Source organism: Emydura macquarii, unplaced genomic scaffold, assembly GCF_026122565.2.
Source record: "Emydura macquarii macquarii isolate MOO-44397 ecotype Brisbane River unplaced genomic scaffold, CSIRO-AGI_Emac_v2 contig_2473, whole genome shotgun sequence".
In the NCBI taxonomy this organism is placed as follows: Eukaryota; Metazoa; Chordata; order Testudines; family Chelidae; genus Emydura; species Emydura macquarii.
This window is the reverse complement of record NW_027132610.1, coordinates 840,152-865,876: the sequence shown is the minus strand read 5'-3', so window position 1 is coordinate 865,876 and position 25,725 is coordinate 840,152. Positions and strand designations below refer to the sequence as shown.

At 44.0% G+C, this 25,725-nt stretch overlaps 1 protein-coding gene across 3 annotated transcripts in view; it reads right to left on the bottom strand.

Annotated features, from left to right (window-relative positions):
- The window catches only part of CUL5 (cullin 5), a 62,519-nt gene extending 56,841 nt beyond the window's left edge, over positions 1-5,678 (bottom strand). For all 3 annotated transcript variants that reach the window (XM_067562805.1, XM_067562803.1, XM_067562804.1), the window contains exon 1: positions 5,407-5,678. In XM_067562805.1, the coding sequence (XP_067418906.1) occupies positions 5,407-5,430 (24 nt within the window). In that variant the 5' untranslated portion in view covers positions 5,431-5,678. The remainder of the gene's footprint in view (positions 1-5,406) is intronic.
- Positions 5,679-25,725: the final 20,047 nt, after the last annotated feature.

Here is a 25,725-nt window from a genome sequence, read left to right as displayed (position 1 = left end):
TTTGGATCCTCCTGTTTTCTTCAGTGAAGCTGAAGCAAAATGCTTGTTACGGAAGTATTTTGCGACTTCAACAACATTTTCTTTTATTCCTGGAGAAGATGTATTTAAGTCTTTGGCTAAAAGATGCATTGAATGGCCACTGCAGCCATATGTTATTAAGGCACATCCTTCCGTTTCTTCTTCTAAGTATCTTCTCATCTTTGCCACGTTTGCAGCATTGTGTGACAAAACTGGGCATGTGACAGCTGAATTTTTGTTCACAGTTTATTACAGCTTTCACTGCCACTTCTTTTAAATATTCTGTTGTGTGGGCATTTCCAAATGTATCTATTGTTTCTGAAAGATATGCAAACCCATCTTCTGTTGTCACACAGGCACATGTTACTGGATCATTGTGTGCATTGCTCCACCCATCAAGGCTTAAACTGGCAAATCTCTCCTCAGTATTTCTTGCGCACTGTTCGAGTTCCTTCTCATACACTGTATCTAGCAACCTACCACCAATGTCTGCTCCACCAGATGGAGTGTAGCCTGGTCGTAAGGACTCACCCATGTCAATTAAGTGTTGATTGTTAACAATGTGAAAAAAAGAGTTTGTGGCTTAAATGAACCAAGCAATCTTTTCATCCATGGTGTACTGCTGGTATTTGCTGGTCCTTACTACAAACCCACCCATGGTGGTGGTTTTACTAGATGATTGAAATCTTTTGCTTGCTACTGATACTTTGGTCTCTGAAATATGTTTAGTTGCAGCACAGCTGCTAAAAGTACCAACGGATGACTCTGAAGTTGTTACAGATAGACAGTCACAGTCAAAGTCTCTTATGCTTAAATGGAATCCTGAAACAATATTCAAAAATGATTCTGAATAGTCGTTCTTCTCACTCTATTATTCAGTTAATCATTGACATTTTTTTCAGCAAGGATGCAGATCTGATTCCAAATTACCAAAAAAGCTAAGACTGACTGCACTTGGAGTACACTTAATTTTGGAGTAAGCCCCATAGAACTCACTGGCACTTCTGTTTTTTGAGAAAACAAGTATAGGATGAGGTTCCCTTGGGAAAGCTGAGTTGTGCTGAAATAAAATAGGGAACAGACTTATGGCATCAACATTATGGTCTGTGGCCATGATGTTCCAAAATAAGGGGAATGTATTATGTAATATAAAATAAGAAAATGACACCCAGTGGCAACTGGCAACTCTAGATTTCTCTTACGGCAGTTTTCTGTAACGTATACTTGGGTGATAGATTCTAAACCTAGTTAACTAATTAAACAAGCCATAAGGATTAGCCAAGCTAAACATTTTTCCTAGCAAAATCCAACATAGCAAACAGCTTGGAAATTTACTTGTTAAATCACATTTATACTAAAAGACAGAGAGAGTCTTGAAGAATGATGCATTGCAAAGTGAATGATTTAAGTTACTAACCAGTTGATCCACATTGTTCTTCAGACATATCCACATCTTCATCCACATCATTTTCTCCCAATAAGCAGTTTTCATTATGCTGTTTCATCTTGCAAGTAGGGCCCTGCATCTCCTTCTTACACTGCTTACACTTGACATGTTTTCCTTTTTTACCCAGGGAAGGAATTTCTTTAAAATATTCTCAGATAGGGTCTCTCCTATGCCCAGAAGCCATGACAGTTTTTCTGTGGCAAAAGTGTGTGGGAATATAGGAAGCTGTGTGTGTACTGAATAATGTCTTCCCTTTTTCTTTCCAGTCCACTCCACTGTTCCTTTCTACTTTGCCTCCATCCTTTGTCTCGCTGTCTTTAAGACAGTGTCTTAACTAACTCCTCTGTCTTGCTTGGCCCAGCTCCACCACCACATAAGCACAGAATAACAACAATCCTATCCAGCCAGTGTCTTTCTTTGCACGGGACTTTAGTCTGCTGAGAAAGAGAAACTGAAACAGAAACTGAAAGCCCAGAACTTTCAAGAAGCAAGAGCTGGTAGTTAGGCTGGACAGATTACAGCCATTAATTCATGTTTATAAGACTGTAAGTGTAGGTTTAGCATGTTTGTGATGAGATTTAATTGTAACTGTTATTTTTTAAATGAGAGAGAAATTTAGTATTTTATTGACGATTTAAAAAAACTGATTTAAATAAAAAAAGTCAGATATTTTTAATTAAAAAAAAAAATCACTGATTTTTATCCACCCTGTCATGCAGTCAGGTTTCGCCTCAGCTAGTGTCAAGGCATCCACTGCCCCTGTGTGGAAGTCATATTTCATTTCACATCACTTCCCAAGCAAATAGAGAACCATGAGGAAAGTGCACAAGGAGTGTAAGGGGAAGCTCTTAGGCCTTGCCTTTACTAGGATAAAGGACCTCAAAAAGGGATCCCTGATCCCTCTAGCTGCAGTTACTACCATTCCTTAGACGGTAGGGTACATTCTGGCAACTTGCTGCAACTAATCCCTGGATCAATTCATTTACACCCAACACAGTGAGTGTGTGTGAAGAGGAATGATGGCACAGAATTGTGTTGGATACAAACAGCAATTGCCAGATGTTGTACATGACAGATCAGGTTTTGGCAGATCCTTGTACCTATTGCCAACTCAACCGACTAAAGCAGTGGTTCCCAACCTTTGGCCCAGGGGACAAAAGTGGCCGGCAGGGGCTTTCAATGTGGCCCGTGGCTCCCCTCCTGCTGACTGCAGAAGGGAGCCGCTGCCTATAGACCCAGGCGGAGCGCATTTCCCCAGAGCTAAAAGACTGGTCAGGCTCCTTGCTGCAGTCAGGGGGACAGGAGATCTGCGCTTCCCTCCCCATAGCTGTAGCAGGGAGTAGGGCAAAGCGCTCCACCTAGGTCCACAGGACTGGGGTCCCTTCTGGAGCCAGAGGGAGGCGAGCACTGATCTTCCGCCCTCCTGGCTGCAGAAGGGAGCCACTGCCTCAGGACCCAGGTGGAGTGCACAGGGCTACAGGACATGTGTGGATCCGAGACAGCCTCCTTACTGAACTCCTTCAGTCTGGCTGCAGTGGGGGGTGGAGGCGTGCACGGGGCAGCTGCTGTGGCCCTTCAAGGGTTGCAGAAATTATATCTGTGGCCCTCAAGTCAAAAAGGTTGGGAACCACTGGACTAGCATTACAGTTGGGGGGTGGGAGGAAGGAAAAGGGTGAAATATTACTTTAATTCTGTATTGTAGAGACTTTTCAGAGGATTAAAGTATAGGTGCATTTTATATTCCAAAAGGGTGTAAGACACTGCCAGTCAACCTTAATTTTGTGTCAATAGGCTTTAATGATAGTAGTTTTTAAGCCTCAAGACTGACAGTCAAGCATGTTTTTATTTCCAGCACTCTCACTAGAGTGCCATGTGGTTTTCAGCAAGTCTATCTCTATCTCAGTTTCTCCTTTTAGTAAAAAGGGTTCATATTTACTTGTCTTTGTAAAGCATTTTAAGATGTTCTGATGGAAAAGGCAAAGGAGTATAAAGTTACTACTAAATTAATTATCTAAAAGCTTTATAGACAACAGCAAGTTACCTACCAGGCATCTATTTCTATATCATCTGTGCTGAGCTTGCACCTTTGTATACTTAGCATGTGATTATAAACACTGTATCAAAACCAGTTTTGATGATATCACCATTCCACACCTAGCAGGATCAAAGCCTTACACCGCACTCTTCCATAATGTAACTATTATTTTCCAGAAGATTTAAAGTGGAATACTGTCCACTCTGATAGGCTAAACTTTCTTACAGCTGTTTATAAGATTGTGTGATTCTGTTTTCCCAAAGCAAATGTTCATCTATCCAAAATTTCTAAACACACACACACACACACACACACACACACACACACACACAGAGGAATATGGTCAAACAGATAGGCTGTTTGGACCTCACATTCTGAAATAGTACTCCTTCAAAGAGTTACACTATGTCCCCATTTCCCCTCTTGGACATTTTTTTTGTAGCAACTCACAGTGTTTTTGGAATTCTGCTATTTTAACTGATCAGGGCTATATCTAATTTAAATCCACCCCCAAATTTACACAAGTAGAGAAAAAAATCAGTATGTAAATTAATTTAAGTTTCTAATTTAAAAGGGGAAAAAAAGTTACCTTAGTGCCTTGTAATAACTTAACCAGTATTTCAGACCAGGTTAGACAAGGAAAGCAGGTCTTGTTTAAAAAAAGTGTTGCTAGCACGTTTTACAATTTTTTTAAACACAAGTGTAAACATAAAAGTATAAAACCTTTAAAGATATATTATGCTAGTGGTGATCAACCTTAGGCTACCAGCTAACAAGTTTTTACAGGAGTTACACCCTTTCTACACTAGTGATTAAAAATACTTATTAAAACAAGATCTATTTTCCCACTCATACTTTGCATTCTAAATGTGTAGAAACAATTCTGAATTTGGATATTGTGCTGCTGTGGTGAAAACTTTATAAAATTTAGCAATGGCTAATTTCATCAGGATAAACTTCTGTCAATTTTCACTGATGTTTATCATCATAAACCAAAAGCTTACAGAAACATCTAATTATGTAAAAAAAAATGCTGCTTAAATAAATGATACATATTCAATGACTTTTCCTTCCAGGTAAATTGCAGCTTTAAATAAACTTTGAAGATGGTGGCAATGCAAACAATACCTATTTGCTGTACAGTCATTTTAAACTGTTTAGCTTAAAATCCGTTTTTTGTGTCTAGAGTTTGTTAATGCAGAAAAGGAGGAAAGTGTCATGTTTAAAATATGTCACAATATCCTTTCCCAACATGTATTTGAGCAGGGGGTGATATCTGGAGCCAAGTTAGACTGCATGAAGTTATGGTCCGGCTTGACAAAGCCCTGGCTGGGATGATTTAGTTGGGTTTCGGCCCTGCTTTGGGCAGGGGGTTGGACTAGATGACCTCCTGAGGTCCCGTCCAACCCTAATCTTCTAGGACTCTAAGTTTGGTACTGGATGGCGGGGGAGACAGACCGGGTCTCTGCAGCCCATTCGATACAGCCACCAGCACAGGGGGAGACGAAGTCTTGTTATAAAAGTTACCCCCGCCCCCCGCATTACAGCAGACCGGACACTACAACTTCGGAGACAAACCCTTCCCCGGCCTGCTCCCCCTGCACAGCCCCTGCCCCCCCCCCGACTCTCCCGCTCTGGTCCCACCTCCTCCTATTCCCTACACACCCCCAGCCTGCCTCTCCCCCTTTCCAGGCTGTCCTTCCCCTCCCCCGGACCCCACCTGTCCCCGCCCCCGCCGCCGCGCCTCCGCCCACCGACCCACCTCCCCCGCCCCGCAGCGACGGGCCCCGGGAACCGCCAGGAGCAGCCCCCAGGCCCCGCCGCCACTGGGAGACCGAGCCCGAGACCCCCCCGGCTCCGGCTCCCCCGGCAGGCCCCGGCCGGCCAGCGGCGGGCCCGGTCGCACCTTTAAGAGATTAGACGTCGCCATGTTCCCCCCGCGGGGGCTTCCCTGCGGGCCGCCGGCGGCTCCTCGCTCCCGGCCGCGCCGCTTCACATGGTCCCCGCGCTCCCGCCGGCCGGACCCGCCGCCGCCACCACCGCCGCCGCGGACGGGGCTTCGCTCGGGACAAGGCCGGGCGGAGACTCGGGGCTGCGGCCGGCTCGTTCCTCCCCCGCGCAGCCGCCGCTCAGCGCCTCACGGCGGCGCCCAGCCAGCAGACACTCGGCCGCGGCCGCGGCTCCCAGCCAGGGCTGGCGGCGCGGGCCTGGCTGGGCCACATGACGCGGGGCCGACAAGGAGCCGGCTCCGCCCGCCGCCGCCGCAGGGAGACGTTGGGGCGGGAGGCTCTGGCTGCATCGCCCTCTGCCGGCCGGGCGGCGCCTCGCAGGGAGCGCCCTGCTCTCACTCCTCCCGACCCCCTCCCTCCACCTCTGGCCGGCAGACCCCTGCTCCCCCATCTGCCCCTGGGAAACCCCCGCCCCCCAGCCTCTCGCCCTCTGCAGCCCAGCCCTCCCTGCCTGCAATCCCCCCCACAGGGAGACTCTGCTCCCCTGCAGCCCAGCCCCCACTCCCTCCCACCCACTGGGAGACCTCCGCCCCCTGCAGCCCAGCCCCCCTCCATCTACCACTGGGAGACCCCAGCCCTCTGTAGCTCAACCCTCCATCTATGCCTGGAAGACCCCATCCCCTTGTAGTGCTGCCTCCCCATTTGCCCCCAGGAGACCCCAGCCCCCGGCAGCCCAACCCCACTGCCTCCATTCCCCTGGGAGACCCTCACCCCCTACAGCCCAGCCCCTCATCTGTCTCTGGGAGATGGGACCCTAGCTTTCTGCAGCCCAGCCCTTCATCTGTGCCAGGGAGACCCCAGCCCCCTGCTGCCCTGCCCAGCCCTTTCTACCTCCCCCAGAAAGACCCCAGTCCCCCAAGGAGTCATGATTTTTGAACAGGTGAAGTTGCTAATACAGTGATGTAGTTGTATGTGTACAGCAAGAGAGTATATGAAGCTGTATAATGTGGTAAATATGTTGAACAGTTAACTGTTGTTGTACCATTGAAAAGCCTATAAGTAAATAATTCTGTACTCAGTTCTAGGTTTGGAAAGTATGCAGTAAATAAGGTCTTGGGCCAAACTGGCCTGGTCTGCACTACAAACTTAGGTCAACGGAAGCTGCCTTACGTCAACTTAATTAATCCACCCCTGCGAGAGGCTTAGCAATTAAATCGATCATGATGGATCGACAGAGAGGCAGTGTAGATGCAGCGTTGTGTAAGTTGACTGAATTGGCCTCCAGGAGGTATCCCACAATACTGCGCTGTGACCACTCTGGAGATCATTTTCAACTCTCCTGCTCAGGAAACACCCTCTCCTGTTAAATCCCTGGGAAATTTTGAATTCCCGCTTCCTGTTTGATCAGCGTGGAGAGCTCGCCAGCGCAGCTGATCATAGCAATTCAATGCCCCAAATGCCCTCCAGCCTGGATTACAGAGGAGGTGGTGGATTTTATTAGTCTGTGGGGAGAATAGTCTGCCCAGGCACAACTCTGATCCAGCCGAAGAAATGTAGACATCTACAAAAAGATCACGTGGGTTATGGGGGAGAAGGGATACACCACATGAAAAGGGCCACATGAAAATCAAAGAACTTTGGCAGGCGTACCAGAACACAAGGGAGGCAAACAGTCAATCTGGTTCTGACCACAGACATGCCGTTTCTGCAATGAGCTGCATGCGATTCTCGGTGGCAACCCCACCACTACCCCCAAATGCAGCATGGATACCTTGCAGGAGTCTGAGTCCTGGGCCACTTCAGGCAACACCGAGGAGAACATTCTGGAAGAGGAGGAGAATGGGAGACAGGCGAACAGGGGATCCATTCTCCCTGAGAGCCAGGAGCTATTTTTAACCCCAGAGCAGTCCAGCCGGTTGCAGGACAGCATGGTGGCATAGTGTGGTGCCAGGGAAGGCACCTCTGATGAGTATGCAATTCCAGTCAAACTGTAGGGATTACATGCTCTTATATTTTATGTGCAATATGAAGAAAAAGTGAGATGCAGTGGGTATCTGCTTCCCAGTGGCCGCTCCAGTTACGCAGAGGGTGCCTCCCAGAAAAGACTGTTTATGTGCACACCACTCCAGTATTAACTCTGCTGGCATAATTCCGGTACACAGCATAACAGCATAAGGACCAGGTCTGTACCCAGATGCTTGCAGCATCTGCTCCCTTCCCACCTCTCTGACCCTCAGGAGACTAATATCACATAGGGGAGAGGTTGGAAGTTTTCATTACAAGTGCTCATACTGCAAACAATAGAGCATGTGGTCTCCCATCCATGGTGATTTCCGGGTCCACGGTTTCCCTAACATGGTGGTGCTTTGGTTAGCAGGGATCAGCGTTGACCTCAGAATCTGCAAGTCCAGGGTGACTGCTACCAGCAGTATTAAGGGAAGGGGGCGGGGTGAGGGACTCCTGTGTTTTCTCATGGTCACAGACTCTCTCCTCCCCTCCAGAGCCACCTCAGGAAAATACCGCAATTTGGGAGGCTTAATGCTGATCCCTGGTCTCGAAGCAATGTCCATGTTGCTGGAGGGATGGCATTGTCCATGTGCCCATCTGTGCTTCCAATGTGGATTTCCCACAAGTTGTAGCACAAGTCCTGTCGCCCATGCCACTGGGCCATACTCACCATGGCTGGAACAGCACAATGGTTCATTGAATAGCTAGGGATTCTGATTATGTTCTGGCTTGTACTTGAGTGTAATAAGGGGAATGTTTTTTAAATAGAAACCTTGCACTAGGCTCAGGGTATGCACTGATAATGGTTGTCTTGTGCTTTACCTGCCTTACAGTGGAAAGTTTGGTCTTCAGCACATCCTCCACACCAGTGGAGAGGTTTTTGCAGATAAGAAGGCGGAAAAAGAGAGCATGTGATGACATGAGATGTCAATGAGATAATGAATGCCTCTGGGACAGTCGACACAGAACTAAGAGCCTGGAGGATTTCGTTGTCTGAAAAAATGGACATGGACATGGTGAGTAGGAGATCATCCCAGAAGCATGAGTGTACCACACAGGATGAGATGCTGTGGATTATGAAGGATCACTCAAAACCGGGGGAGGGTACTTAGAACAAAAGATGGCCATTTAAAGACCTTTGATGGGCAAGACTTCTGTGCTTTCACAGACAAGCAGCATTTGTTTCTCCCCTCCCAATTTTATCATACTTTTTGCCCAAGGTTAACTTATTTTCCTGTTCTTTCAGATTCTCTACGTTTGTACAATAAAAGTCATTATTTCACAGATGAAATATTCTTTATTTATTCCAATCATGGGGGGAAGGGGAGATACAGGGAAACTGATGCAACGGAGGGGAAGGTATGGAAAGGCACAATGCAGATAAGCAGCTCACATTATTGTGGTTCATTACTGAAATGGGTTTTCAAAGCCTCTCAGAGTCACAGAGCTCCTTGCTGGGCTCTTTTTATTGCCCTTATATTCGGCTGCCAAAATTAGCTGCCAGCCTATCTGGCCCCACACCCCACCTTTGTGGAAACTTTTCTCCCTGTATCTCACAGATATTATAGAGCACACAGCATGCAGAGATAACAATGAAGCTATTGCTTTCACTGAGGTCTAACCTAGTAAGCAAACCGCACCAGCGACTCTTTAAACATCCAAAGGCACATTCCACCACCATTCTGCTCTTGCTCAGCCTATTGTTGAACTGCTCCTTACTGCTGTCCAGGTGACCGGCGTACAGCTTCATGAGCCATGGGAGCAAAGGATAGGCTGGGTCTCCCAGGACAACTATTGGCATTTCAACATCATCATTTTGCGATCTGGAAAGAAAGTCCAAGACTGCAGCTTTCTGAATAGACCTGCGTTCTTAAATATGCGTGCATCATGCACCTTTCCTGATTACCTACACTGATGGCAGTGAAACGCCCCCCGTGATCCCTCAGTGCTTGCAACACCATTGAAAAGTATCCCTTTTGGATTATGTACTCTTTGGCAAGGTGGTCTGGTGCCGAGATAGGGATATGCGTGCCATCTATTGCCCCACTGCACTTAGGGAACCCCCTTGCAGCAAAACCATCCACTATGTCCTGCATATTGCCTAGAGTCACTACCCTTCTTAGCAGAAGTCGATTAATGGCCCTGCATACTTGGATCACAACAGCTCCCACGGTGGATTCTCCAACTGTGAATTGATTCCCCACTGACCGGTAGCATGCTGGTGTTACAAGCTTCCACCGAGCAATCACCACTCACTTTTCCACTGTCAGAACAGTCTCATTTTAGTGTTTCTGCACTTCAGGGCTGGGGAAAACTCTGCATAAAGTTTTTGGAAACTGGCCTTCCACATTCAAAAGTTCTGCAGCCACTGCTCGTCCTCCCACAGCTGCATAACAATGTGATCCCACCAGTCAGTGCTTGTTTCCCAGAAACGGCACTCCACCGTGTTCAGCTGCTGCGTGATTGCCAGCAGCAACTGGGAATTGTTTTGTTCTATGGCTTGCAGCAGGGCTGCTTGAATGATATAGCAACGTCCCATGCGGCAGCTCCTCTCTCGGCTCTGGAAATACTGCAGGCATGGGCAGCACATGACTCCTGCCTTTGGGGAGGCTGGGCGGGGGCGCACTCAAACTGTGGCCCTGCCCCCTGCTCCGCCCCCTCCTCCGAGAGCCCCCTGCCCGCTGCTCATGACGGCAGCATCCTGCCGGGGCCGGGGCACAGTGACTGGGGCATGGAGCCAGGGGTGCAGGGCTGGGGCACAGGGCCGGCTGTATGGCCTGGGTGTGGGGCCGGAGCTCACGGTCAGGGCGTGAGGCCAGGGGCGCACAGGTGGGCTGCAGGAGCGAGGCACAGGGCCAGCAGCCAGAGGGCAGCAGCAGCTAGGCGGAGGGACTCCTGCATGGAGGGTGAGCCCAAGGGGTGGCCTGCGAGGGGTCAGGCCCTGGGGGGAGGCTGCGAGCGGGGAGCCCTAGACACACCCACTGGCTTCCAGCAGCTGCGAATCCGTCTTTGCTGCCACCTCCCTGCTCCTGTGTGCAGCACGCTTCTGTGGCAATGCAGATCAGGGAGTGGATGGGGTCCTCGTCCCAGGCAGCCCCAGGCTCCACTCCAGGCCCCGAGCCCACAGCCAGCCGTGGGCATCCCAGCCAAACGGCCCAAGGCTCTCCAACCCATGGAGCCCCGGAGAGGGGCCTGTTCCTTGCAGGGTCACAGCAGCCAATCCTGGGTGCCCCCTTTCCCCCCCGCTGGGACTTCAACGGGGGTGGGGCGGAGCATGGGCAGGGCAGAGAGGTGGCGTAGGAGCTTCTGGGCAGTGGCTGTTTGGCTCTTACACCCACCGCCCATGACTGCAGGATAAGGCACGAGGTGTTTGTAATGCTCACAACAAGAATACACAGCTGAGTGGGGTCCATGCTTCTTGGGTTATGGTGTACGTGTGGCTGAGCCAGAGCTTTTGAAAAAAGGCGTGAAAAAGTATGGATTGTTTACTGTTGATATCAGGGTAGGGAAGGAGGAAGGAAGGAAACTGCAACATGGGAGGCCGAAGCCATGTTCCCATTCCCCCCGGCAACAATGTTTTGGTCCCATGAGGCTTTGCGAGCCCTTCCCAAAACCCTCTGTGACTAGTTAGCTACCCACGGTGCTACCACGGATAGCTACCTACTGTGCACTGCTCTGTGCATCGATGCAAGTGCTGCTAATGAGATGCCTTTCTCTGCTTGTGATCCACACTCGAGAACACTCTCCGGGAATCTAGCAGCTTAGGCACCTAAGTAATTTCTCGCAAGAATGAGATAGGCAGTAGTGTCTGCCTAACTCCACACAAAATGGACCCTGAGCTGGTTGCAGGATTTGCAGCTGGTGCGCTTCTGAACTGTGCCACAGGCACACTTGTACACACTCTCCATTTCCTGACCCTTGTGTCCCACCCTGATACCAAGTGGTGGGACCTTTTACGACCTGTCAAGGGTGAGGAACCCCGGTGGGCCAGTCTGTATTCCACCTTGGTTCCATGTCCCGTGGGGATATTAGCTGGTGGCTCCTTTATGGAACCGTGAGCATGGACGTGTACCTGGCACGGTTCACCCCTCGTCCCAATACCTGTCCCTTTTGCGGGGTGAGGGAGACACTGGCATATGTATATCTAGAGTGTGCCAGGTGGCAGCCCCTATTCCGGCTCCTCCAGAACCTCCACCTGAGGAGGAGAGCCCACCTTCTCAGGAGGCAGTTCTGGCTCCACTTCTCCTGATCTATGCACACCCCGTCCATGGCCCCACAAAGTCAGGGACCTCCTCATCAACCTCCTTCTCGTCTTGGCCAAGGTGGCCATCTATAAAACCAGGGAGAGGATGTTGGCTGAGGAGGTGCTCTGCGACTGTGGGGCCTCTTTCTGTTCCTCCGTCCGATCTCATATCTGGGCAGAGTTCCTCTGGGCCACGTCTGCTGACTCCTTATCTACTTTTGAGGCACAGTGGGCACTGTCCAGGGTTCTCTGCTTGGTGTCCCCTTCAGGTTCCCTCCGTTTAGCCCTTTGACCTTCACGCCTGTTCCTGCTTTCTCATTTGTTGTCCCCCAACATTAGTTGAGTCCCGGGCCCAGTAATTCCTCCCCTTATGCTTGGGGAGCGGCTTTTAGCCACGGGCAAGCTTGTGCCTGCCCATGTCCCGGAACCCAAATAGTCCACACAAAATGGGGATGGGGCAGGGAAGGAGGAGGAGGAGGTGGTGATGATGATGCCCACTTCATAACTTTTAGCCCATTCATTAGAGCACACACTTGGGGTATGGGAGACCTAGATTTAGTTACCTCTTCTTCCTGATTGGAAGAAAGTAGTTAGAGCATGCACCTGAGAGGTGTGGGAGACAGGATAGGTGGCAGCTGAGCAGGGGTTTTGTGGATGCTTAAAACTGGGATTTAAGCACCTGTATTTGGCATTTAGGCACCTAAGTCCCTTTGTGGATTTAGGCCTTAATGCACCAAGTTCCAAAAGATGGGTTATTTCTTTAAGGATAGAAAATGATGGATCAGAAGAGACTGGAGTATTAACTTATCCTAATCCCTTTTTTAATTAAATGTGCAAATCCCAGTCTTTTGAACAAAAATGGGCATTAATTGCAAACACAGCAAAATTCAAGCTTGCAAAAATGGACTCATCCATGGCTTTTCTCATGGATGTCTGAATGTATGGGCTAAATTCTGAAGTCATTATTTAGGCAAAAATCTCAGGGCCTTCAGGATTTGGCCCTTTTTCCAGCAGAGCTCGGATTCTTCTCCACATAACTAATTTTTCAGAGGTTCCTCTCATAGCTTGAAAATTTGTGTGTGCAACTCCAACCCAAAACAGTACTTCCCTTCCGTTGATGCTTGCTTGGTGCCTGTCCAGATTCCTTTACTAAACCAATCCCTCCTCGATTACTTCAGTGGGACTAGCTATGTGTGTGAAGTTAAGCATGTACACAAATGTTTGCAGAATTTGGGATAGAGAGGGTAACATGAGGCAAGTCATTGAATCTCTGTATTTCTGTTTTCCCCTTTTTAAAATGGAAATACTAACATTGGCCTTATAGAGATATTGTGAGCATCAGTCAGTGTGCATACAGTGTGTTGGAGATGTAAAGCGCTGAGGGTTAATATTAGTATTAAGCGCTGAGTGTTAATATTAGTATAGACTTGAGTTATTGGTTCACAAGCTGACAAGCCCCTTCCTCTCATACACAATAGTACCTCCTACCTGTTTCATATATCTGTTTCATATAAGATTATTTCCAATGGGTCTGTAATGGTTTAGTTTTCATCTCCAAAGATGAATCCTCATCTCAGTTACTAATGCTTATTCCTTAAATTTTTATATCTTTGCTATTTCTGCCACAATTGAGTGATTTTTAATGATTTTTGCTTTTGATAAAGGATTTTAGCCAAGAAGCAAATTGATATGCAGACGATGACTTCAGTTCTCAAACACTGGCACAGAGTTTATAGTACAGAACCACAGTGCAACTCATCAGAATTTCATGTCTTGTAAATTTTACTTTTCCAGCATGCATACAGGATGAACTTGTAAGACTTTTTTTAATGTTATAATTTAAAACAAACTCACAAGGAGATACATACATTGCTTTTTATTTATCTACTATTGTTTAGCTAATTATTATTTATTCTTTTTATTTCTATCCTTTTAGTGATGCAGGAAGACAAGCAGTGGTGGTTCTTGAACTATGTTGCGTCTTATTATCTCCTTTTTAGCTTTTGTGGTTTTTTGTTGATAAAGCATGTTTTTTTCCTGCATAGGGTTTTTAAATGGAGCTTATAGTGTTTACACATTCTCTGTAAAAATGTCAAATGCTGCAAGGCAAATATAAAGGCACACAGGTTGCAGATGTGTCCGGGTGCCCTGAAAGCTCTTGTCTGTGCTGAGCATTTTTAGGAATTCTTCCAGCATTGCTTTACCACTGGTGTGGTTCCACTGGTGCTGCAACAGTGAGAGTGTTAGTATAGAGAAAGTACAGTTCTTACTATGGCATTAGATCTGTTCTCAAACAACGTTTGTCAGTAAAGATATCTATTGAAGAAAGAGTATTAGAACAAACAAAAAAAACCAAGATAAAGAAATAGTGTTACTTACTGCTGCTAACAAAAATAAAAATAAATAAAATAAAGCTTAATTCTGCATGGTTTTGACAATACTGTATTTATCTCATCTTTCTATAGGGCCTATAGAATATTTTTGCTGGAAAGGGAAGAGCTCTTTAAACATCATGGTTTATTGTTTATCTAGACCTACCTCAGTACTTATGTCAGTATCAGAAATGGAGTTACATAATTTTGTCTTATTAGTTTTAATGACTACAAGCTGATTATTACTAAATGATGACGGTGACAAAAGATTAATGATTTATTAATGAGTACATGGTGTTATATTGATTTACAATTACAAATATATTGCATGAATTTAACAGATAATAATGAATGACATTTAGCAGTTATAGCTCCGTACATCTTCAAAGTGATCTGCAAAACATTAGCTAATTAAGGTTTGGCAGATAACAAAAATAAATATTGGGTATGATGTCCTAGAGCTATTAGGCAGAATTTATCCCTGGTGTCAAATTTCATTGACATTAACTGATTTACATCAGAAATAAATTTGGGGCATTGTGTTCCTAACCAGGAGTTAGTATCAGCTCATTATGGATAACCTGTATAGAATTTATCCCATTTTTTACTGAGTTCATGATGAGACAGGACATTTGATGGGAGTTTAGTCATTTTTATGCCACCCTCCAATCAGGCTGGATGTATGCAATAAAGCTGCTGGGTCCAGATCCTCAAAGGTATTTAGGTTCCTAACCTCCATTGATTTCAATGTAAGTTAAGAGCCTAAATACCTTTGAGGATCTGGGCCCTAGTTCTTTATGTTCCATTGCTATTTGGCAATACTTGGCTTGTCAACTCAACACATAACCGCCACCCAGGGGAAAGAAGCAGTCATAATCAGCATTTTGTGCGTTTGAATTTAACAATGATAATATTAATAACACAAGATGTCAGATCAATTGGAATGATTTGATTAGAGATTATTAGTAAAAGGTTAACACAACACAATACGGAATATAGAAAGAAAAGCATTTGTGACTGGTGAAGCCATAGCAACCTGTGCACTTCCAACATAGCTTCCCCCAAACTTTTCCCTTTTATAGGCTACAGGACAAAGCTATGCGTTTGTGGAGAAGAGAACTACTTTCCCATAATTGATTCCACTATGTGTGGTTTTTGATATCTGTTTACATAATTACTTGTGGAACTTTCTTTTATTGTATCACAGTTCACATGATAGACAGGCTCAAGGGATTTCTAATCCACTCATTATTACCAAGAGCATGTGTGGCAACTAGCAATTTCTAATGAGTTAAAACATCTTTCAAAGGGACCTAATTTCATAAATCACAGTAAACACCTGCAATAACAAATAACTCTTATCAATCACAGAACATATTTAGATAATTGCCTGTTATCTATCACCCTGTCCCGATGAGGTGATGAGTCATCCCTGAATTATAGCCTGATTAAGCCACACAAGGCAACGAGTCAGTCCTGTGTTAGGCTCCAGCCAGTCCACAAATCAGAAGCCAGTCTGGTGACTCTCAGAGCAGGTTTATACCTTACAGGGAAAACAACAGCTCAGTTTGCTCAACATTGCTTCTTGGAGGTGGAGTGCTACTTTGCCTGATAAGGCGATAGATTCTACAGGCCTCAGCCCTGCTTTTGCTCCAGTCTTGTTGCTAGTTCTGCTCCAGTTTGGTTCCCAGCCCAACTCTTGCCTTATTCCATCCCTGCTCTTGACTCTTGATTCCAGTGCTGACCCTTGGCTCTGACCCATAGGTCTGACCACCACTGCTCCAACCCCTAGATTTGACCATCCTTGCCTTGGTTTCTGACAGTCTTGTTTATTACAACACACAGCCTCTGACGCTTTTTGGGTTAGCCGAGGTATCTGGGGTAAATTGCTACTACCTGCTTGCAGCGTAATAGCCTCTGCTGCATCCACCAGAAGAAACTCTTCCTCAACTACAAGCTGTTGGCAACACAAGCGCTCCACAAGCCACGCTCTTCGTCTATGCAGGCCAGCAATTTACACACGCCATTTGGTTACACTTGAGTACCCAGTCCATTACTTTCACCTGCAGTATACTGATTCACTGTCTCCGGTGAAGCAGTGCACCCCAGTTCACTGGTTTCACTTCAATGTAACACTCCCTTTAGCACATGGCACTTAGACAAGTCTATAGTAAAATCAGATTAAAGTTTATTTAACAGAGCTTGAAATAGATTGTGACCATGGTCTCTGAAGGGGCTATACTGAGAATGCTAAATCAGAGTAAACAGCAAAGAATAGGGCAGACAATCCCCAAAACTGGTGGTATATTCTTTAATTAGATTTCACTAAGCTAGTAACCAAACAGCTCCTATAATGCCTTACTGGTTACCAAGAAGCCAAAATTCAGTGCCCTTTAAGCAATCCAGCCTTTAGTTCCCACCCAGACAGTCAATTCTATATAGTGAGGATTATTTAAAACCTCATTCACCATATAGAAAGTTCTATCAACCCCAAGAGATCAGACACAATATCCACTAGGTCAATGGATATTTCAGATCTTACCCAAATATATGCTTATACCCAATCCTTATAAATGAAATCTAAGATTTATTAAAAAAGAAAGAGTTACTGTGCTTAAAATATCTTTATACATACAGATATGAATAAAATTCTTAGGTCAATTTCATAGCAGAGATGGTGAGGATGATGATTTGTAAAAGTCCTTCTAAAATCAGTTCCATAGATATAGTCTAATAGGCAGTCCATGGGCAAAGTTTGTTCAAATTCTTCCATGAGAAATGATCAACAGGCATTCTTTGGATGAAGAATAGGTAATGTACATTGTTGTTTTGAAGTTTCCTAGGCATAAACTTATATCTAGTTGCATTCATTAGCACAAGGCAATTAACCATTCAAACAGTTCATAAGTAGTTTACTACAAACTTAAAAGAGAAATAAAGACAATTATATCATTATACCACAAGTTCCATCTACCTATTAATATCCCCTTTTGATCTCTGAATCAAAATAAGATAGTAATGAAATATAGGAACAGAAATGTAGCATCTACAAGCTAATTAGATCACATTGTTAAACTTCTAACAAGATATAGATAAATACAGACAAATACAATTATTATTTACTTCTGATTCTCTAACAATACAAGCCTACATTTCAAGAACTCTACTCTATTTATCATGTCTTTGCTAACTATCTACAAGGAATGGCCCTGTTTACCATTTCAGTGCTCTTCTAATATGTCCTTAAAGATTGCTTTCAATTCACAAACCTACTGGTTGCTTAACCCTCGCTGGCTCAGCATCACACAGGTATTGAAATAAAAGCAAGGGATAAGCATTTGGAAACATAAAGTTACAAGTAAAAGAAAAACTTAAGATGCAATTTATAACTTACTTTCCTATCTAACAATGTATTTCTAACACAGGCACTTGTCCAGAAAACTGAGATCTGCCTTTCATGAGACATCTCTACTGGCAGAAAGACTCCTCCTGTGATGGATAATAACTTGTGCTGTTTCTTCTGCTCTTTTACAGTTACAAGCTATTGTCTCTTAGCCAAGGTGCTAAGCAAACCCTCAGCAAACTCTTCAGCAAACCCTCCTGGGATTTTTTTTCTTTGTTAATGTTCATCTATCCACCTGAACCAGACACTAAACTAAGTGCTGTCTTCATAAATGTCCATTGTTCTTAACACTGTTGGAGTGAGCCCTGAGACCCTGCCTTGTCACAAGTTATATGTTTCACTTCAACAGTTTTGCAACATAATATTCTACATTTGACACATCTCACAAACTGTTGTAATAAACATCTTGTAATAAACACGACAATCAGCTAGTTCTGAGTTTTGGGCAGAGACTACACATGACTTATTTCAATGAGGTCCCTTTCTGGACATGTGGACACATTTCTCCACAGATTAACAGGGTTAGAGTAAAAGATTATACACATTCCATTACTGACCACATACATTTCTTCATTTGGTCATCCACTATTGTTTTATCAAAGCACAAAGAACTTTTCAGTTTGATAGATACAGAACACTAGATTTGTAGTTAAAAAACACATTCGTTTATGTACAAAAAGGATTTTGGTTAACACGCGCACACATCGTACAGGTTTTAATATCCACTAATATGCATTATGTGGCTGCTATGGGTGTGACAGGGGGGAAGTACCATCTTAGTACCAGGAATGACCTCCATATTTGTAGTCAGGGTGGCCCAAAAACATACACAAGAATTACCATACTGGCTCAGACCCTCACTCCATCTGGGACAGTATCCCATCTCTGACAGTTGTCAGTGTAAAATGGGGATACAAGAAATATCATAGTGGACAACTATGGAATAACATCTACCTAGAGAAACTATTTTCCTAATGTCATCAGCCGTGATTGACATATACCCTGAAATATGAGGGTTTATAACTCTTATACATTTTTTCCTACCTAATGATACTGTGGATGTTCTCATTATTCATATAAACGTCTAGTCCTTTCGTGAATCATACTAAGCTCTTGCTCTCAATGTCTTGTGGGAATAAATTCCACAGTTTAATTGTGTTGTGACAAAGAATATTTCTCATCAGTTTTAAAGTATTTGCTTTTGAATTTCATTTAATGACTTCTTGTTCTAGCATTATGAAAAAAAAGTAAATTAGAATGCCAAAATTACCGTCACATTTTATTTTCCTCTGTGATATCTCCTCTTACATGAATTGTCTTTAAACTAAGCAGACCCAATCATTTCACTCTCTTCTCATATGGAAGTCCTGCACCCAAGCCAGCTACTGAGCAAGTTGTTGTCTGCTAGAAAGTGTTATAAACTGGCTTTCAAAAGCACTTCCACTGGTATGTATATATTCACAGCTCTTTATGTAGGAGAGTCTGGAGGTGAAGAGTTCATGAAACAAGTTCTCTTCATCTTTAGTATTGTTCTTCTTAACTCATCACATTTATGTCTCTCTTTCACAACTGTGAAAATAAATGTTTAGTTTTTCGCCTTACTCCTCTAATACAAATTGGAGGATTGCTCTGGTGACCTGCTAAAAATACTTTACAGTATTGTTGTTTATTACAATACAGTATGCAATTTCTTTTCCCTCTTTTTCACTGATGGACTCTCAGTGCTCTTTGTTATGTATTTGCTTTGCATCGTGTGTTAATAGAATAACAAATGGTAACATTTTCAAAACTATCTTACGCCCTTAAATTTAAATTTAATTTAAAGCTAATGGGAAATAAGGGTGGCACAGTTTCAGGGTAACTGCACCTCTATCCCCCCTCTCCAGGGTCTACTCCAAGAGTTCCCAGTGAGGTCTCAGGTCTCCAGCCATCACCTGTCTCTCTTCTGACCAGGGCCTGGTCTACACTGGCGACGAAGGTCGACGTAATGTCACTTACGTCGATCTCTGAAAGCTGGTGTCTACACTGGCATGGCAGTTCTGTCAACTTAATGCGTGGCAAAAGTCGACATAATAAAACCACGTCTGCAAGTGGCGTAGTGCCTAATTCGATTTTATTGGTTCGATTTTGCATCGGTGTAGACAGAACGTAACATAATTCAATGTTCATGGCCTCCAGGAGGTATCCCACAATGCCCTGTTGTGATTGTTCTGGACATTTGCGCTCTGCTGTTATGTGGTCACGCTCACTGGAAATGGCCTCTCCCCTCATGCCCTGGGAAAATTTCAGTTTTCATTTCCTGTCCGGCCAGCATGGAGGGAGCTTGTAGCTGAACTCCGTATGGCTACTGCAAGACCGAAATGCGCTCCAGCATGGAGTCGACCAGAGGTCTTAGATCTCATCGGTCTTTGTGGCGAGAAGTCCATTCTGGCTTAGCTCAGAGCCAGCAAAAGAAATTTGGACATTACGGGAAGATATCCCAGGACATGCTGGAGAAGGGGCACAACAGGGATGCGCAGCAATGCTGTGTGAAGATCAAGGAGCTATGGCAAGTATATCAAAAAGCCAGGGAAGCTAACAGCCGCTCTAGCTCCTCGCCCAAAACATGCCGCTTCTACAAGGAGCTGCATGCCATTCTCAGTGGGGACCCTACCACGGTGCCACCATGCAGCATCGCTACCTCCACTCCATCCCACTCCAGGGACAATGATGAGGACTCCATGGACGAGGAGGATGAGGAGACTGAGGAGAGCAGGGTGCAGGAGAGCGGGGTGTCCCTTCTCCCAGACAGTCAAGACCTATTCCTGACCCCAGAGTAGTCCAGCAGCATGCAGGACAGCACAAATGATCCTGGGGAAGGCACATCTGGTAAGTTTTTTTTTTCTTCTTAGTAGTTATTTTCTTTTTTAAAGGCGGGGAGGGAGGAAAGGGGATTTCAGGTGTTTAGTGGACTTGGGCAGCTACTCCTGGAACAGATTATTTATGTGTAGAGATATGCTCCAAGAATCATCGGTTGATATCACAAGGAAACTTTCATGTAGGTAATCTGTTATCCTTTGCACAAGGTTTTGGGGCAGGGCAGCCTTGTTCCTGCCTCCCCGGTAGGATACTTTGCCACACCACACTGCAATCAAGGGAGCCGGAATCATGGTGGAACACAGCATAGCGGCATACGGGCCAGGCCAGTACCCTGCTGCATGCAGCAAATCTTCCCTTTCCTTGAGCTTAACCCTCAGGAGACTGATATTGCTCATGGTCACCTAGGGAAGACGGCACATGTTTAAAATACCCAAGCTGTACAGCAGATACCCATTGAATTGTCCTACCAAAGTCACTTTAATAATTTTGCTTTGGTTTCTGATGAGACTATTAGCCCCCCTGGGCTATCCCGAGATCCCCTGTGGTCACCTTGTGACAAAACGGTCATCTTAATTAAACTGTGGTGCCCAGTCACCCTTCTCACACAGGGCATTTGAAATGAGCTTTTTTAATCCTCTCTATAGCAGAGTAAAGTGCCCCCAGCTTACCATCGCTGTAATGGCACAGCAAGCCGACCCTTCTGGGATGTGTGGAATGGAGTGAGGGTCTGTCTTACCCTTGTGCACAGCAAGGAGAGTTTTTTATACATTGTTGCATTTGTTTCATTTCCATGGCTCTGCTAACAATGGCAACGCTGTGCATTTCTTTTCCTTCTGTAGACACCTCAGCATTGAAGTGAGGTGTGGTGGGGAGCCCTCAGTTTTACATTTTGCCCTGGTCTCCCAAAAGCCTCTGTGTGGCCCTGCAGTGGAGTCTTATATCAGTGACCTGAAGACAGCATTCTAGATGGTGGAGATACAGATAAGCTGGAAGGAAGTGTGCCAAGCACAGGATGCCAGGAAAGAGAAAAATCACGTGCCCATCCAGGAAGGAGAGAAGGTGTGGCTATGCTACTGGAAAAAGCAACCTGGAAAAAATACCAAGTATACTCCCTTTTGGAGGGGACCTTGTGTAGGACAAGTATAAAATAAAAGAATGAAAGTTAGCTTATTGGTTAAGGAAATATATATGTGTCGTCAAGAAAGGCCCTGACTAGCAATTAGAAGGAAGCTCTCGAAAAGAATGAGTTATAAGGCAAAAAGGACTGAAGTAGGGAAGAGGCCTGGTTCAAAGAATAACTAACGAGATAAGGGAAGTTTCTAAAAAGAAGGCCTCTGACTGATGGGGCGACTGCAGATGGTTTCAAATCAAACAAAGAGAATCTGTCTTAAAATGAGCCAACATGGACCTTCCCATTCTACACACCAGTTTTATCTCCTGTGTGAACCCAGCTGCCATAAAAAAACCGTTGGACAGCAAGAAAAAGGGGAGGAAAAGCTTTGGGGAGGTTGTAGATCTTATCTGGTTTAAGACTGGAAATAAGGATGAACTGTCTCAAATTGGTTTTTAGCTGAAGTCCGGAATTGGCAATGACATCACTTGTTTGTTAAAGGGTATAAAAAGTCAGCTCTTAAAGGAGTCTTTGCTAATACCTGTCTAACCACATTGGAGCTGACCAACATGAGTCTAAGCACCCCTAGGTTTAGCTGGTTTGTAAGTATCTTGGTGAAATGCTTATAAATGTTTTGTTACTGTTTGGCTGTACTAAATTGCTTATTATTTAGCTTTTAGGCATGTTTAGAGCAACAGCATAAAGTACCATTTGGCCTTTGGATTTAATAAAGGAATTGATGGTTAAATTGGTGTTTGGTGATTTTCATATTAATAATAATTTCAAATATTATTAAGAATTCCATCACCTTGCATGGCAATTAAAAAGCTAAACAACTTATCTTTGCTGATGCTACAAAAAGCAAAAACTCACCCCTTTGTAGCACATTGAGAACTGGTGCACAGATTCATTGACCGAAGGGGGAGGGCAAACAGTGAGGATGCTTGACCACCATCCCAGACAGATGCAGAAGATCTGGAAGTACCCCAGCAGATTCCCATGGCTCATGGTGGGAGACCAGTTGTGGAGGAAGAATTGCCAGGGTGTCCTTGGGACCTCAACACACTGCAGTTTTCAGCAGACACAATGGATAGACCAAGAAGACATGAACCCTGTGCTCGCTGATAATCTAGATCCAACTACTAGTGATGTCTTATTGACTGAATATAGGATTTGAGCAGGCAGACCAACAGGAAACTTGTGTGGATGGCAGCCTGCCCGGATTCCCAGGAATCACTATTTAAATTCTTACTCATCTAGTGGGGGGGAAGTTGTAATGATTAGTGTAGACAGCAACTTCACCACTAGATTGTGTTATTTTAGTGTGTAGCTGTCGTGTTGTATGTTATTGTGTAGTAGCTGACCTGGTTTAGCAGGAAGTTGAGTCCTGCTTGTGTGTGCTGGAATTGGTATTTGCAATAAATCCCTGTGAGCCTATAGTGACTATTACAGCATATTCTTGTGAGATTTTGATTTCACTGTTCACTTGTGGCTGCAACAAAAATATTTGATGAAAAAGATGGCAGTGTGGAGTTCTATGTTCATTGTGGCTCATGGTTCCATATCAAATGTCCCTAGTTTACGCGTAAAAAGGTTTTTCTAACTGCCAGCCCTGCCCCGAAAAAGGAACCTGGAATCTGAGAGTCAGGTTATGTTTTTTTCTTTCTCATGCTTTGTCTCCTGTAATAAATGTACTGTGTGCCAAATTATGTTTTCAGTTACCCCTGTGCTATATTGTCTTTGTATTATACTCCAGTAACATTTTTGCAACCTCATTGCTTTCAATAGATTTGCACAGTAATTGTAATTTAATAAATAATTCTGTTGTTGAGCACACAAAATAGAATTTTGCTCTCTGTCTTACACGTGTTAGTGCCATAGAGCTGAGGGAAGAATTGCTGAATAAAAGGGTGCCTTATTTATATAGTCATCTCTCAGAGAGCCACACTTTTAAAGTTTAAGAACTGGGAGCCAATAGAAAGTGTAGGTGCCCCAACGAGATATTCTTTTGGAAGTTTTTTTCCTCCTAAGCTGGTGGACAGCTGAAAGTGGCAGTCAACACAAATATTCCTATTTCTAAATACATTCAGCAACTGGTAATACCATTCTTTACCTGTTACCCAGGTCCATGACTAGGACACCAAGGTGCTATTGTAATATAAACAGTAATAAAAATAATAATAAAAGATCATTGACAAGCAATCAGATTTTTCTTCTAGCACATTCATAATCTCTTTATTTTGTTGTGCAAATCAAAGCAATTAATTCTTTTACAGTGGTTTATACAATTTTATAAATAATTTGGTTACAGTCTTTATTGTTTTGAAAAAAAAAAAAGCGCAAAATAAAAAACCCCACACCAAACCATAATAATTTGTTGTAGTACAGAGTGTCTGAAATGGGTATTTGTAGACTCAGTTCCATAAAGGATGGTACCTGTTCCTTTGAAATTCATAATGATTATTGTCAGACTACTGTTGTGTTAACTTGTGGTGATTAAGATAATTAAAGAATTGCTCTCAGTATTACTACATTCAAATATTTTGATCTGGGAACAGCTTTCCATGAAATTATTTAAAAGATTGTCTCTGCAAAACCAGCAAGGAGAATCTTAACTATTAACAATTGTGTTCTGTGGCTTTGTAAAATATATAAAAATGTTTGGGCTAGATTGTCACCGCTGTTACATGGCCACGCAGGGGACAAGCACTGTCCCTCCACTCCTTTCTTTCCTACATGGCTGAATAAAGGCTGCTCAGATTGCGGCTCCGGCTTCAGTGGGAAAGCAAGGATGGTGAAGAGTCCAAGCTCTGTTCTCTCCACCTGCAAGCCAGAGTGGCTGGCTGGATATATAGTGGGGAGTAAGCTGCCTCAGGAAAAGAGGTTAAGTGACATACACCCCTCCCTCCCACAGGGAGAAAATGTGACTAACGATTTTAGTCACAATTCATTCTCTGATCTGCTCCTAAGGGGGTGGAGCTATTTGCTGCCACTTACGCAGGGCACATTGTAAGCCACAGTTATCTGAAGAACTCTACTGCATAAAGTATTTCTGTGAGCAGAGCAAGATTATTTTTCTTCACTGGCAAATTTTCAAACATTTTAAAGATCTATTTAAATTTTAAAATTGCAGTGGATCACAAACCAAAGTTTTGGATGCCAGAGTTTCGTTAGAGGACACTGGAATCCAAATCCAGAGAGACTTTTTTTTTAGGATTCCGCTTATCCGTAAATGGGATTTACCACACAAAATATTTCAGAAAAAATGTTTAATTTGTAAAGAGGTTATTTTCCTCCTACCATTTCTATGTTTCAATTTGGCAGACAAAATGATCTATAAAGAACAATATTAAGTTCCACTATTAGTTTCAAGTGATTATCTTTAAATTTTCTTGAAAAAAGTATTAAGGTGCATTAAGATATAATCAGTTCTACAGCGTGCTCAAACTGTTACTTATATATTGCAAAACATATAAAAGCAAGTTCATACATTTCAGCAAGTCAGCTATACAGCAGAGACTTCTATTAAATGTAAGTGTGTAGGGAGTAGGTACTGTATCATTTTAATATGTTATCTAGATATGCTAGATATGTTATCTACAGTTATAGGTGTTACAAATAAGATGAATATGTGCACAGTACTTTAAAATGCATTGCATTTCCTTTCTGGTTTCATTGGCTATGGCAATTCCCTATGCAGTCAAATCTGGTTAAATCATCACTCCCACCATAATTAATTTAATACTACAACATTCACAATAGAAATCATTAAGGCGCTAGTCTGCTGATTGTTTTATTTCTCTGTGCATATTGTCCCACCGTTCCAACACGAAAATTCTTCCACATAAAAAGAAAAGGTGTTGCGGCTGCAGAGTATCCAGGACTTTTTTTTTCAAAATGAACAACTTTGGCCTGGAAATGCATGCAATTAAATGTAGACTTAAAATAATAATACTTAGCAGTTATATAGCTCTTTTCATCCGTTGTAACTATTATTTGCATTGTGGTAGAAGCCATAGTCTCCAGACTCCATTATGATAGGTGCTGTACAATCACACAGGTAAATAGGGTCCCTGCCCCCAAGAGTTTATAGTCGTATTAGATCTCAATGGCTTTGCAATGGTAAGTAAGAATTATTATTCCTATTTTAGAGATGAGGAAACTGAGGCACAGAGAGGTTAAATGACTTGTCCATAGTCACACAATGAATCAGAATTCAAGTCTTCTGATTCCCAGTCTGCTGGTTTAGCCATCGGACTATGCTGTCTCCCTTATAAGCTA